Below are 12,441 nucleotides of genomic sequence, written 5' to 3'. Positions count from 1 at the left end.
GGTGGAGAGTTGTGCTGTTTGAGCTGATCAGGAGCAACTAAACGCTTGTAAAACGCCTGTGAAACACCAAATATCACTTTACATTGAGGTCTATGGGACAAAACGCCTGTGATCTGCCCAAAAAGAAGCTCAAGTACTTTTTTGAGCGTTGGGCGTTTTCCTTAAGGCGTCAAAACGCTCAGATGTGAACAGGGGTCATTGCAATGAATGGGATTTGTCTTGTTGGGCGTTTTGAGAGCTGATTAGTGAGCAGAAAAACGCTCCAAAAACGCCCACATGTGAACGGAGCCTTAAGCTTGTGAGTCCTAATTGGGTCAGGGTTTATTAGAGGTTAGGGCTGGATGACTCATCCTGGCAGCACTCTGGTGCTTCCCCTGGTCTAGAAGGTTAGAGAATCTTCTAGAACTAGAGGGTGGGGGTTAGGAAGAGAAACCTTGAATATTTAGGAAGGCATCAGCCAATCCCGAGTAGTGGGCTGGCAGGGGACTGAGTTCCCCTCATAAATAGACATGAGCCTAGTCTGGGGGGATGTCCTGTCTTAGGCCGGGGTTTGAGTGCTGGAAGGATCCTGACAAAACACATGGCAGGAAGTCTTTTAAAATAGACTGTATTTTACAGTCCCCCCTCATTCACAGTTCCCCTCCATCCTCAGTCTTCACTGTCCCCCCTCATCTTCTGGATTCACAGTCGCCTCATCCACAGGCTTCAAAGTCCCCCTCATCCTCAGTCTTCACTGTCCCCCCTCTTCTTCTGGATTCACAGTCTCCTCATCCACAGGCTTCACAGTCCCCCCATCCTCAGGCACCACAGCCCCCCCATCCTCAAGCTTCACAGTTTCCCCCATCCTCTAGCTTCACAGCCCCCCCCCATCCCCCATCCACTGCCAAATGTACAGTGGGTACGGAAAGTATTCAGACCCCCTTAAATTTTTCACTCTTTGTTATATTGCAGCCATTTGCTAAAATCATTTAAGTTCATTCTTCTTCCTCATGAATGTACACATAGCACCCTATACTAAAAGAAAAACACAGAATTGTTGACATTGTTGCAGATTTATTAAAAAAGAAAAACTGAAATATCACATGGTCCTAAGTATTCAGACCCTTTGCTGTGACACTCATATATTTAACTCAGGTGCTTTCCATTTCTTCCGATCATCCTTGAGATGGTTCTACACCTTCATTTGAGTCCAGCTGTGTTTGATTATACTGATTGGACTTGATTAGGAAAGCCACACACCTGTCTATATAAGACCTTCCAGATCACAATGCATGTCAGAGCAAATGAGAATCATGAGGTCAAAGGAACTGCCTGAAGAGCTCAGAGACAGAATTGTGGCAAGGCACAGATCTGGCCAAGGTTACAAAAAGATTTCTGCTGCACTTAAGGTTCCTAAGAGAACAGTGGCCTCCATAATCCTCAAATGGAAGACGTTTGGGACGACCAGAACCCTTCCTAGAGCTGGCCGTCCCGCCAAACTGAGCTATCGGGGGAGAAGAGCCTTGGTGAGAGAGCTAAAGAAGAACCCAAAGATCACTGTGGCTGAGCTCCAGAGATGCAGTCAGGAGATGGGAGAAAGTTGTAGAAAGTCAACCATCACTGCAGCCCTCCACCAGTCGGGGCTTTATGGCAGAGTGGCCCGACGGAAGCCTCTCCTCAGTGTAAGACACATGAAAGCCCGCATGGAGTTTGCTAAAAAACACCTGAAGGACTCCAAGATGGTGAGAAATAAGATTCTCTGGTCTAATGAGACCAAAATAGAACTTTTTGGCCTTAATTCTAAGCGGTATGTGTGGAGAAAACCAGGCACTGCTCATCACCTGTCCAATACAGTCCCAACAGTGAAGCAAGGTGGTGGCAGCATCATGCTGTGGGGGTGTTTTTCAGCTGCAGGGACAGGACGACTGGTTGCAATCGAGGGAAAGATGAATGCGGCCAAGTACAGGGATATCCTGGACAAAAACCTTCTCCAGAGTGCTCTGGACCTCAGACTGGGCCGAAGGTTTACCTTCCAACAAGACAATGACCCTAAGCACACAGCTAAAATAACGAAGGAGTGGCTTCACAACAACTCCGTGACTGTTCTTGAATGGCCCAGCCAGAGCCCTGACTTAAACCCAATTGAGCATCTCTGGAGAGACCTAAAAATGGCTGTCCACCAACGTTTACCATCCAACCTGACAGAACTGGAGAGGATCTGCAAGGAGGAATGGCAGAGGATCCCCAAATCCAGGTGTGAAAGACTTGTTGCATCTTTCCCCAAAAGACTCCTGGCTGTATTAGATCAAAAGGGGGCTTCTACTAAATACTGAGCAAAGGGTCTGAATACTTAGGACCATGTGATATTTCAGTTTTTCTTTTTTAATAAATCTGCAACAATGTAAACAATTCTGTGTTTTTCTGTCAGTATGGGGTGCTATGTGTACATTCATGAGGAAGAAGAATATAACAATATAACAAAGAGTGAAAAATGTAAGGGGGTCTGAATACTTTCTGTACCCACTGTAGCTAGTCTCCCTTGAAGACAGCGTTGTGCTTAAGTCTTCAGGCCTTGCACTGAGAGATCTTCTTAGAGTCAGCCAGGTGGGCTGGTGGAGAGTCAGTTGGGTGGACTGGTGTAGAGACAGCCAGGAGGGCTGGTGAAAGGGACAGCTGCAGCCAGGTGGGTTGGCAGTGCCTGAAGAGGTGGCGTTGGGATCAGTGGCCACAGAGGAGAAATTACATGCTGTTCCACTATATCTGAACTACACTTACAGCGGCTGCGAGTTCCTGCCCATAATGGGGTGTTGCTAAATCTGACTAGGACCCTGTCAGATCATCTCAAGAGTGATTCAGCTGGAGCCAGCAAATGTTTGTGCAGGAGGAAAGAGGAGAAGAGACTGTATATAGATGTATATATGAAGTTGTCCCTGAAGTTGTTGAAGTTAAGTGGGCATCCCATCGCTATCCAAGTTAATAACCATCTAATAAATAAAAACAAAGCCACAGACTGTTCTCTGACTCTGGTGCGTGTGAAAATTTGGTGTGCCTTGCTGTGCAGGAGTGGGGAATCCCTTTCATCTGCAGCTCCTGTGGGAGTAGTGCTACAGTTGCCTTCAAAGTCCAAAAAAAAAAGAGGTATATTGAAGTTTGGCACAAATAGCAGGAATAGTGGCAACCACATTCAATCATATGAACCTTTTTCTTGAATATATTCAGCACTGTATCCCTAACCAATTGTACTTACTGTAGCTCTGGCTTCGATAATTGTGAAATATTCGTATGGTCTTTGCAATCATGCGCTACAAAAGATAAAAATGATAAATGGATATTGATTGAATTAAGAGATTAAATTAGAGATACCTTACCATTTAAAATATATATACTGTGTGTGTTTTATATATATATATATATATATATATATATATATATATACATACACTGAATACTGTGTTTGTGTATATATATATATATATATATATATATATATATATATATAGCGCTCACAATTTTCACTCACCTGCTTGCAATTGGCGAGTGGAAATTAGCTGAGGGCGAGTGTGAGGCCGCATTGGAGGGGCGTCACCTCCCAGCTATCGGCTAGGAAACTGTGGGGGCAGGAGAGGAGAGGAAGAGCAGAGCTGGACGGATCACACAGAGAGGGGAACTCCATCTGTGACACAGCTTGACAATGCCGGCCGCTGGCAAACACAGTCCCGCCTCTTGGACTGTCTCCTATGATAGACAGCACACTGGTCCTTTGTTTGATAGTGGCTGGCATTTCAGATCCAAGCTGTGTCACAGAAGGAGATCCTCAATCTCTGTGATCTGGCCGACTCTCCTTCCTATTCCTACCTGTGATAGGCTGCATTGATGGGCACTGATGAGGCTGCATTGGTGTGCATTGATAGTCTGAATTAATGGGCACTGTTGAAGCTGCACTGATGGGCACTGATGAGGCTGCATTGATGGGCACTGATAGGCTGCGCTGATGGGCACTGATAGGCTGCGCTGATGGGCACTGATGAGGCTACATTGATGGGCATGGAGGAGGCTGCACTGATGGGGACCGATAGGCTTCATTAATGGGCAATGATGAGGCTGCACTGATGGGCACTGATGAGACTGAGTTAATGGGCAATGATGAGGCTGCACTGATGGGCAATAATAGACTGCATTGAAGGGCACTAATAGGCTGCATTTATGGGCACTGATAGGCTGCATTAAAAGGCTGCATTGATGGGCACTATTAAGGCTGCACTGATGGACACAGATGGGGCTGCATTGATGGGGAATGATAGGTTGCATTGATGGTCACAGATGAGGCTGCATTGATGGGTACTGATAGGCTGTGTTGATGGGCACTGATGAGGCTGTATTGATGGGCAATAATATACTGCATTGAAGGGCACTGATGAGGCTGTACTGATCAGCTGCACTGTTGGACACAGATATGCTGCACTGATGGGCACTGATAAAGTTGTGGTTAATAATTTATTTTGTAACTAAATTCTGCATAAAATATTTAACAGTGTAATTTAATGAGATACTATACAAGTTTTAAGGGCGGGGCAGGGTAGGGGTCACGTGGCAGCTGATGGCGAGTAACTCTCAGACTTAAAATTTTGAGCAATGTGTGTTTGTAAATAAATACATATATATATATATATATATATATATATATATATATATATATATAGTATCTAACAAAAGTGAGTACACCCCTCACATTTTTGTAAACATTTTATTATATCTTTTCATGTGACAACACTGAAAAAATGACACTTTGCTACAATGTAAAGTAGTGAGTGTACAGCTTGTATAACAGTGTCAATTTACTCAAAATAACTCAACACACAGCCATTAATGTCTAAACCGCTGGCAACAAAAGTCAGTACACCCCTAAGTGAAAATGTCCAAATTGGGCCCAATTTCCCTCCCTGGTGTCATGTGGCTCATTAGTGTTACAAGGTCTCAGGTGTTAATGGGAGCAGGTGTGTTAAATTTGGTGTTATCGCTCTCACTATCTCATACTGGTCAGTGAAAGTTCAACATGGCACCTCATGGCAAAGAACTCTCTGAAGATCTAAAAAAAAGAATTGTTGCTCTACATAAAGATGGCCTAGGATATAAGAAGATTGCCAAGACCATGAAATCGAGCTGCAGCACGGTGGCCAAGACCATACAGCAGTTTAACAGGGCAGGTTCCACTCAGAACAGGCCTCGCCATGGTCCACCAAAGAAGTTGAGTGCACATGCTCAGCGTCATATCCAGAGGTTGTCTTTGGAAAATAGAGGTATGAGTGCTGCCAGCATTGCTGCAGAGGTTTAAGGGGTGGGGGTCAGCCTGTCAGTGCTCAAACTATACGCCGCACACTGCATCAAATTGGTCTGCATGGCTGTCGTCCCAGAAGGAAGCCTGGACAAGAAAGCCAGCAAACAGTTTGCTGAAGACAAGCAGGTAAAGGACGTGGATTACTGGAACCATGTCCTGTGGTCTGATGAGACCAAGATAAACTTATTTGTTTCAGATGGTGTCAAGCGTGTGTGGCGGCAATCAGGTGAGGAGTACAAAAACAAGTGTGTTTTCCCTACAGTCAAGCATGGTGGTGGGAGTGTCATGGTCTGGGGATGCATGAGTGCTGCCATCACTGGGGAGCTACAGTTCATTGAGGGAACCGTGACATACTAAAGCAGAGCATGATCCCCTCCCTTCGGAGACTGAGCCACAGGGCAGTATCCCAACATCATAACGACCCCAAACACACCTCCAAAACGACCACTGCATTGCTAAAGAAGCTGAGGGTAAAGGTAATGGACTGGCCAAGCATGTCTCCAGACCTAAACCCTATTGAGCATCTGTGGGGTATCCTCAAACGGAGGGTGGATGAGCGCAAGGTCACCAGCTCCGTGATGTCCTCATGGAAGAGTGGAAGAGTGGAAGAGGACTCCAGTGGCAACGTGTGAAGCTCTGGTGAACTCCATGCCCAAGGCAGTGCTGGAAAATAATGGTGACCACACAAAATACTGACACTTTGTGCCCAATTTGGACATGTTCACTTAGAGGTGTACTCACTTTTGTTGCCAGCGATTTAGACATTAATGACTGTGTGTTGAGTTATTTTGAGGGGACAGCAAATTTACACTGTTATACAAGCTGTACACTCACTACTTTACATTGTAGCAAAGTGTCATTTCTTCAGTGTTGTCACATGAAAAGATATAATAAAATATTTACAAAAAATGTGAGGGGTGTACTCACTTTTGTGAGATACTGTATATATATATATATATATATATAATTTTATATTACTGTGAAGCAAAAATGATAAGGTTTTTATATACAACAAAAGTTAGACTTCTTAATAAACATAGAATGCATTGTTCAAAAAAAAACAAAAAAAACAGAAACCTCTGGTCTCACTTTAGTAAAATTAAAATTACAGTATATGGATACCTGTCACAAGCGTTCATATTTGTCTTACCATTTTTTCAAAATTTACAAGGTTGTCCACAGTATTTTTATTGCCCTCATGGATGAAGGTTAGGTCTGCAAATCAATGAATATTGATAAGAATATGTTAAATACAGTACTGAAAAAAATTAGTGTATGTGTCTATATGAAATAATTTACAAGGGGAAACTAGTAAGTTTACAGAACTGTTTCTAGCAGCCAATGCGCTCTTCCTTTCAACTAGAAGCTTTCCATGAGATTATATGTGCATCAACTTATTTTATGCACATTATTTACCTTGTGTAGACATCCAAAACCCCCGAGACGTCTGCTGGATGCTGCCACCCTGGAAGTGATATCAGCAGCCCTGGCAGACTTACAGCTGTCAGAAGACCAAGCGCCGATCTAAGTGTAGCAATAAAGTCAATTTAATAGAAATTTAAAAGAATGTTACTCACAAGCGAGCGTAAAAAACAGGCATCTCAATAAGTGTGGGGCATCTGGGCACTGTTCGTCCAGGGTGTCATTCGGGATCCCTTGTGGAGCAGGCGCTGTGGGGGATGAGCGGCGATCTCCTGTTGCGAGGCAGCAACAGGAGATCGCCGCTCATCCCCCACAGCGCCTGCTCCACAAGGGATCCCGAATGACACCCTGGACGAACAGTGCCCAGATGCCCCACACTTATTGAGATGCCTGTTTTTTACGCTCGCTTGTGAGTAACATTCTTTTAAATTTCTATTAAATTGACTTTATTGCTACACTTAGATCGGCGCTTGGTCTTCTCTCTCTCTTTTGTCTTGGATCCATACAGGGTTACTTCACCCTACAAAGCCTGCAGCCATCAAAGTGTTAGCAATTCCTCTGGACTCTGCCATCTGCTTTTTGCCCATATCCAGATTATCGCAGCAGCTCTTGCCGTCCGATTGCGCCAATCTCCCCCCTTTTTCCTGCATAGACTTACAGCTGTCACTCCTCCCTCAGCAGCTACAAATAAGTTTATGTAGGGTGGTGAAGAGGAGGGAGGCAGAGCTGGGCCAGCAGAGGATAATTGGACACTCCCAGAAGAGGAGAGGGCTGTGAGATGCCAGAAGAGTGTGGGCTGTGCTAGGGAACTGACTCTTCTATAGTAGTCACAATTTCTAGCATGTTTAGACCCCATTCACACTGCCGCGACCAGAAAGTCGCCTCATAAGGGGCGACTTGTTAGCGCGACTTTCAGCGCGACTTCAGCGCGACTTTGCGCGTATTCAGTGCGACTTGTATGATAGACGACTTTGTACGACTTTGTATTTGGCCAATCAGAATATGATGGTTCTGGGTCATGCTCAATCACACAAAAAAAGTTCTTAAAAATTGTCGTTTTTGATAGAGAGCCAATTATTGAAAAAAGTATTGAAAAAAAAAAAAAGATTTCTTTGGATTTAGTGTCTGGGGGGTCTAAAAAGTGTACCTGTGAAGTTTCAGCTCCGTAGCATGTCCAGAACCAGAAAAAAAAGATAATTTTTCTTATAATTATTAATAGAGCAGGGTAGTGGTACATAGCCAAACCTCTGTTTTTTTTTTTGTAGAATTGGACTCTTCATATGGTACAGATTGCTATTGTCCTTTAAAGTGATCCTATTACTAGAAATAGGAAGTGCAGTTTTGACTTATGCTGAAGAGTAGGCACTTCTGAATGCTGGATGGTAGAATGCTGAATTGTTTATCTATAATAATCTACTGAATCTACTGCCCCGCATAGTCCCCAAATATCAGGGTACTGCACACAAAGAATGAAAGTATTTTTTAATCTGCAAAAAAAAAAAGCTACAATTCATGAACTATATATAATGCATTGTTGGTTACCTACCTTTTAAGATAAGTGGAAGGAATGGAATGAGAGGTGGACTGAGTTTGGCCACAGCCAGTCTATAAGATCTGTGATTCCAGGAAGGATCCTGCAGAGATAAATGCATTCTATTGTCTTCTATATAAAGCTAAGACATACAATACACTTCTCTGGGTCTAGATGATAAAATTGGGTTTAAGATGTCCCATATAAGAGTTTTGAGTTATAATGTCAAACCACTAAGAATACCTTTAATTCCTTCTGTGATATAAGGTTTGTTTTTTCTTTAGCATCACTAATTAAAAAAAAATAAATAAATAAAAAACTTCCTTATACATTACCCTAGGGCAGGGGTCTCCAGACTTGTTGGCCCTCCAGTTGTTCAGGAACTACAATTCCCGTCATGTCTGTGAATGTCAGAGTTTTACAATGCCTCATGGGATGTGTAGTTCTGCAAAAGTTAGAGGGCCGTAGTTTGGAGATCCCTGCTCTATGGCAATATGTTGTCTCCTGTGAAAACTTTAAAATCAGCATGGATGTAATGTCTGTCAAGCTGGTCATTATTGCTTAGGTGTGTGATTACAATGCATTTCTACAATTTGTATAAGGCTGAATTCACACACAAAGGAGAGCTCATGCAGCCCTTTAATGCTGCTACAGCTCTCCATTGCCAGCTACAGTAGGAGGCAGTGTGGTTTGCGATCCAGCGCATCACGCGTTTTTTTTTTTTTTTTTTTGTTTTGCATGAACTTTATTTGAAGTTTAATATAAAAAAAATTACACTTTAATACTGGCAATGTACAGCACTGCGAAATGCTACGTTGCAGTACACCGTTGTGCGGTTCGGCACGGTGCACTGCCATAAAATGCAGCATGCTTGCATTTTATTACAGCCCTAGGCTGCATTGCAGTGTGATTGTGGTGACAGGTTTTACATCTGTCACCGCATATAGTGTGATTTAACCCTTAATGATAACCAAAGGCAAAACTTTTTTTTTTCGGATGTGAATAGTGATAAGCGATTAGAACCACTGTCAGGTTCTATTGCTTTCTGTGTCCCCATTAGAGAGATTCACTTTTACAACTGTCCTGATTTTCAATGTCACCGGGAACAAAAGTGAGAGTAAATCCAAAAATGTAAGTTGGCATCAGAACAGGTATAGTGTGGAAATATTCCAAGTAGGACCCTTGTTTCAATGAGTACTGTACAGCAGAGAGTTTCCGTCACATTGGAAACATATTCTCTCCCTTCCTGTTAAATCTATACAAGAGAATGTTGAAAGGAAATCTCTCTAATGAGACATAGATGACAAAAAAATGTAAAAAATGACAAGCATTTTAACCCTCCCTTGCTCTATTGAAAGTGGAAATACAATGTTTTAACTTTAGATATAATATACTTCAAAGTAGAGTAGACCCTTGATTGTGATTGCATTTAGCAGAGACTTACCATCAACCTTTCAAAGATGGAATATAACTTCCGCGTTTTGTGTGGCAGTCGCTAAAACAGACAAGAAAGAAAGTCTTGTTAATTGTCAATATTTAGACCAAATGCTTATATCCATGAAGTGACATATATACTTTGCTAATTAGAAGCAGAGCACATCTTTTTATTCACGGAACTAACATAGGAAACAAGATATAATATTTAGAATAAAAAATAAAAACTCCAAGCAGGTGTATGGCGCTGCCAATATACCAAATCTTCTGTATACTTAATCCTCCATACACATCTCCACAAGTGTAAAGTGCAAAATAAACAATCTTAAATGTAATAAATAGTGTTGGACTCGTAAAGTGCTAAGTGCAATGATCCTGTGCTATGTGTATTATAAATCAATAAATCCGTGATAAGTGACCCCTTTAGGGTAAACAATCACACTATCAATCCACTTAAAGTAACCATATGCCAACACAAATAGAAATATAAATATAAATATGTAAATAGTGATATACTGATGAAAAGTGGGTGTGGTATATAAAAAAAGTGATAGAAATCATAAAAAATATATGTTGAAAATATATAAAAATATATAAATATATATAAACACCTATATAAATCTGTAGGAGGAATGGCATAAACAACTTTAAATCACTGTAAAAACTAGCAGCAGATGTATAGAGACAACCATAAATTATAGCAGCATTAATCAAAGTAATATAAGAACCAATAGATCATAAACATTTGAAACAAAAATGGATTATGAGTCCATAAATATAAGGTGCAAACAAAGTGACTTCAGTGCAGGTGCATTCAAATGCTGTTTTGAGGGTGCCCGGATTCCAGTGACCACTCTGTGCTCCCCGCACCCTTAGGACCACACTCACCGACAATAATCACCCCTGCAGGGGTATCAGGCCTTGGAAATATTGCCACTGTATCCCCTCTGCTCTCCCTGGGTGGTCTTATAAGTAGGGGTATGGTCCCGACCTGCCCGAGTCCTCTGTCGCACTGTCCTTGGAAACTAGGGTATCCTCGGGTATGTGGGAAATAAGGCTCACATAGGGTAGTACCGTTTAACAAGGCTTTATTAGTATAAAAAAAGGGTACTCACAAACATAAAGAGTCAATCGGCAGGTATACAACTATTGCGGTCGCGCACTTCCGGGACGCCGTGCGTTCCACAGACCGGAAGTGCGTTCCACCAGGCGGATGTGACGCGATGACGCTCTACGCGTTTCGTCAGAATGACGTCTTCAGGAGTGACTCCTGAAGACGTCATTCTGACGAAACGCGTAGAGCGTCATCGCGTCACATCCGCCTGGTGGAACGCACTTCCGGTCTGTGGAACGCACGGCGTCCCGGAAGTGCGCGACCGCAATAGTTGTATACCTGCCGATTGACTCTTTATGTTTGTGAGTACCCTTTTTTTATACTAATAAAGCCTTGTTAAACGGTACTACCCTATGTGAGCCTTATTTCCCACATACCCGAGGATACCCTAGTTTCCAAGGACAGTGCGACAGAGGACTCGGGCAGGTCGGGACCATACCCCTACTTATAAGACCACCCAGGGAGAGCAGAGGGGATACAGTGGCAATATTTCCAAGGCCTGATACCCCTGCAGGGGTGATTATTGTCGGTGAGTGTGGTCCTAAGGGTGCGGGGAGCACAGAGTGGTCACTGGAATCCGGGCACCCTCAAAACAGCATTTGAATGCACCTGCACTGAAGTCACTTTGTTTGCACCTTATATTTATGGACTCATAATCCATTTTTGTTTCAAATGTTTATGATCTATTGGTTCTTATATTACTTTGATTAATGCTGCTATAATTTATGGTTGTCTCTATACATCTGCTGCTAGTTTTTACAGTGATTTAAAGTTGTTTATGCCATTCCTCCTACAGATTTATATAGGTGTTTATATATATTTATATATTTTTATATATTTTCAACATATATTTTTTATGATTTCTATCACTTTTTTTATATACCACACCCACTTTTCATCAGTATATCACTATTTACATATTTATATTTATATTTCTATTTGTGTTGGCATATGGTTACTTTAAGTGGATTGATAGTGTGATTGTTTACCCTAAAGGGGTCACTTATCACGGATTTATTGATTTATAATACACATAGCACAGGATCATTGCACTTAGCACTTTACGAGTCCAACACTATTTATTACATTTAAGATTGTTTATTTTGCACTTTACACTTGTGGAGATGTGTATGGAGGATTAAGTATACAGAAGATTTGGTATATTGGCAGCGCCATACACCTGCTTGGAGTTTTTATTTTTTATTTTCATACTATATATCTTCGGAAATATAGTTTAACAGGTGGGCAGCAGCCATTACGAATAAGGAATCTATTAATATCCTAAGCGCGGATTTATATATATCATAATATTTAGAAGAACTTGAAAGGGGGATCTGACGACCATTTTTTTTCCCAGTCATTCAACAAAACAAATACCACATGCAGCATTCTTCATATTACTTAGATATTGTGTGTTATGGATTTGAAAGGTTAGTACTGTGACCGTGTCACTTGGAACGCAAGAAATGCCCTAACGTTAGAGATTCCAAAGTGTCAACACTATTAAATGTATTTTTTTTTTAAAGTGTCTTTTGTACAAACCTGGTGATTTTTCTTTTTTAATCATAGTTTGCTTTTACTTCACCTTTCAGTTTATATAATTTACAATGCATATACATTTATTAG

At 41.8% G+C, this 12,441-nt stretch overlaps 1 protein-coding gene across 1 annotated transcript in view; it reads right to left on the bottom strand.

The window, feature by feature from the left end:
- The window catches only part of RAPGEF3 (Rap guanine nucleotide exchange factor 3), a 154,287-nt gene that overhangs the window by 8,201 nt on the left and 133,645 nt on the right, over nucleotides 1-12,441 (bottom strand). Inside the window, exons 22-25 of the mRNA XM_082248510.1 lie at nucleotides 9,712-9,762; nucleotides 8,283-8,370; nucleotides 6,465-6,529; nucleotides 3,227-3,281 (exon numbers count right to left, since the gene is read on the bottom strand). Of these exons, the coding sequence (XP_082104636.1) occupies nucleotides 3,227-3,281; nucleotides 6,465-6,529; nucleotides 8,283-8,370; nucleotides 9,712-9,762 (259 nt within the window). The remainder of the gene's footprint in view (nucleotides 1-3,226; nucleotides 3,282-6,464; nucleotides 6,530-8,282; nucleotides 8,371-9,711; nucleotides 9,763-12,441) is intronic.

This window comes from Pelophylax lessonae (assembly GCF_965119305.1).
Source record: "Pelophylax lessonae genome assembly, chromosome: 2".
Classification (NCBI taxonomy): domain Eukaryota; kingdom Metazoa; phylum Chordata; class Amphibia; order Anura; family Ranidae; genus Pelophylax; species Pelophylax lessonae.
Note: the sequence above shows the minus strand (reverse complement) of the source record. Positions and strands in the feature narration are given on the sequence as shown.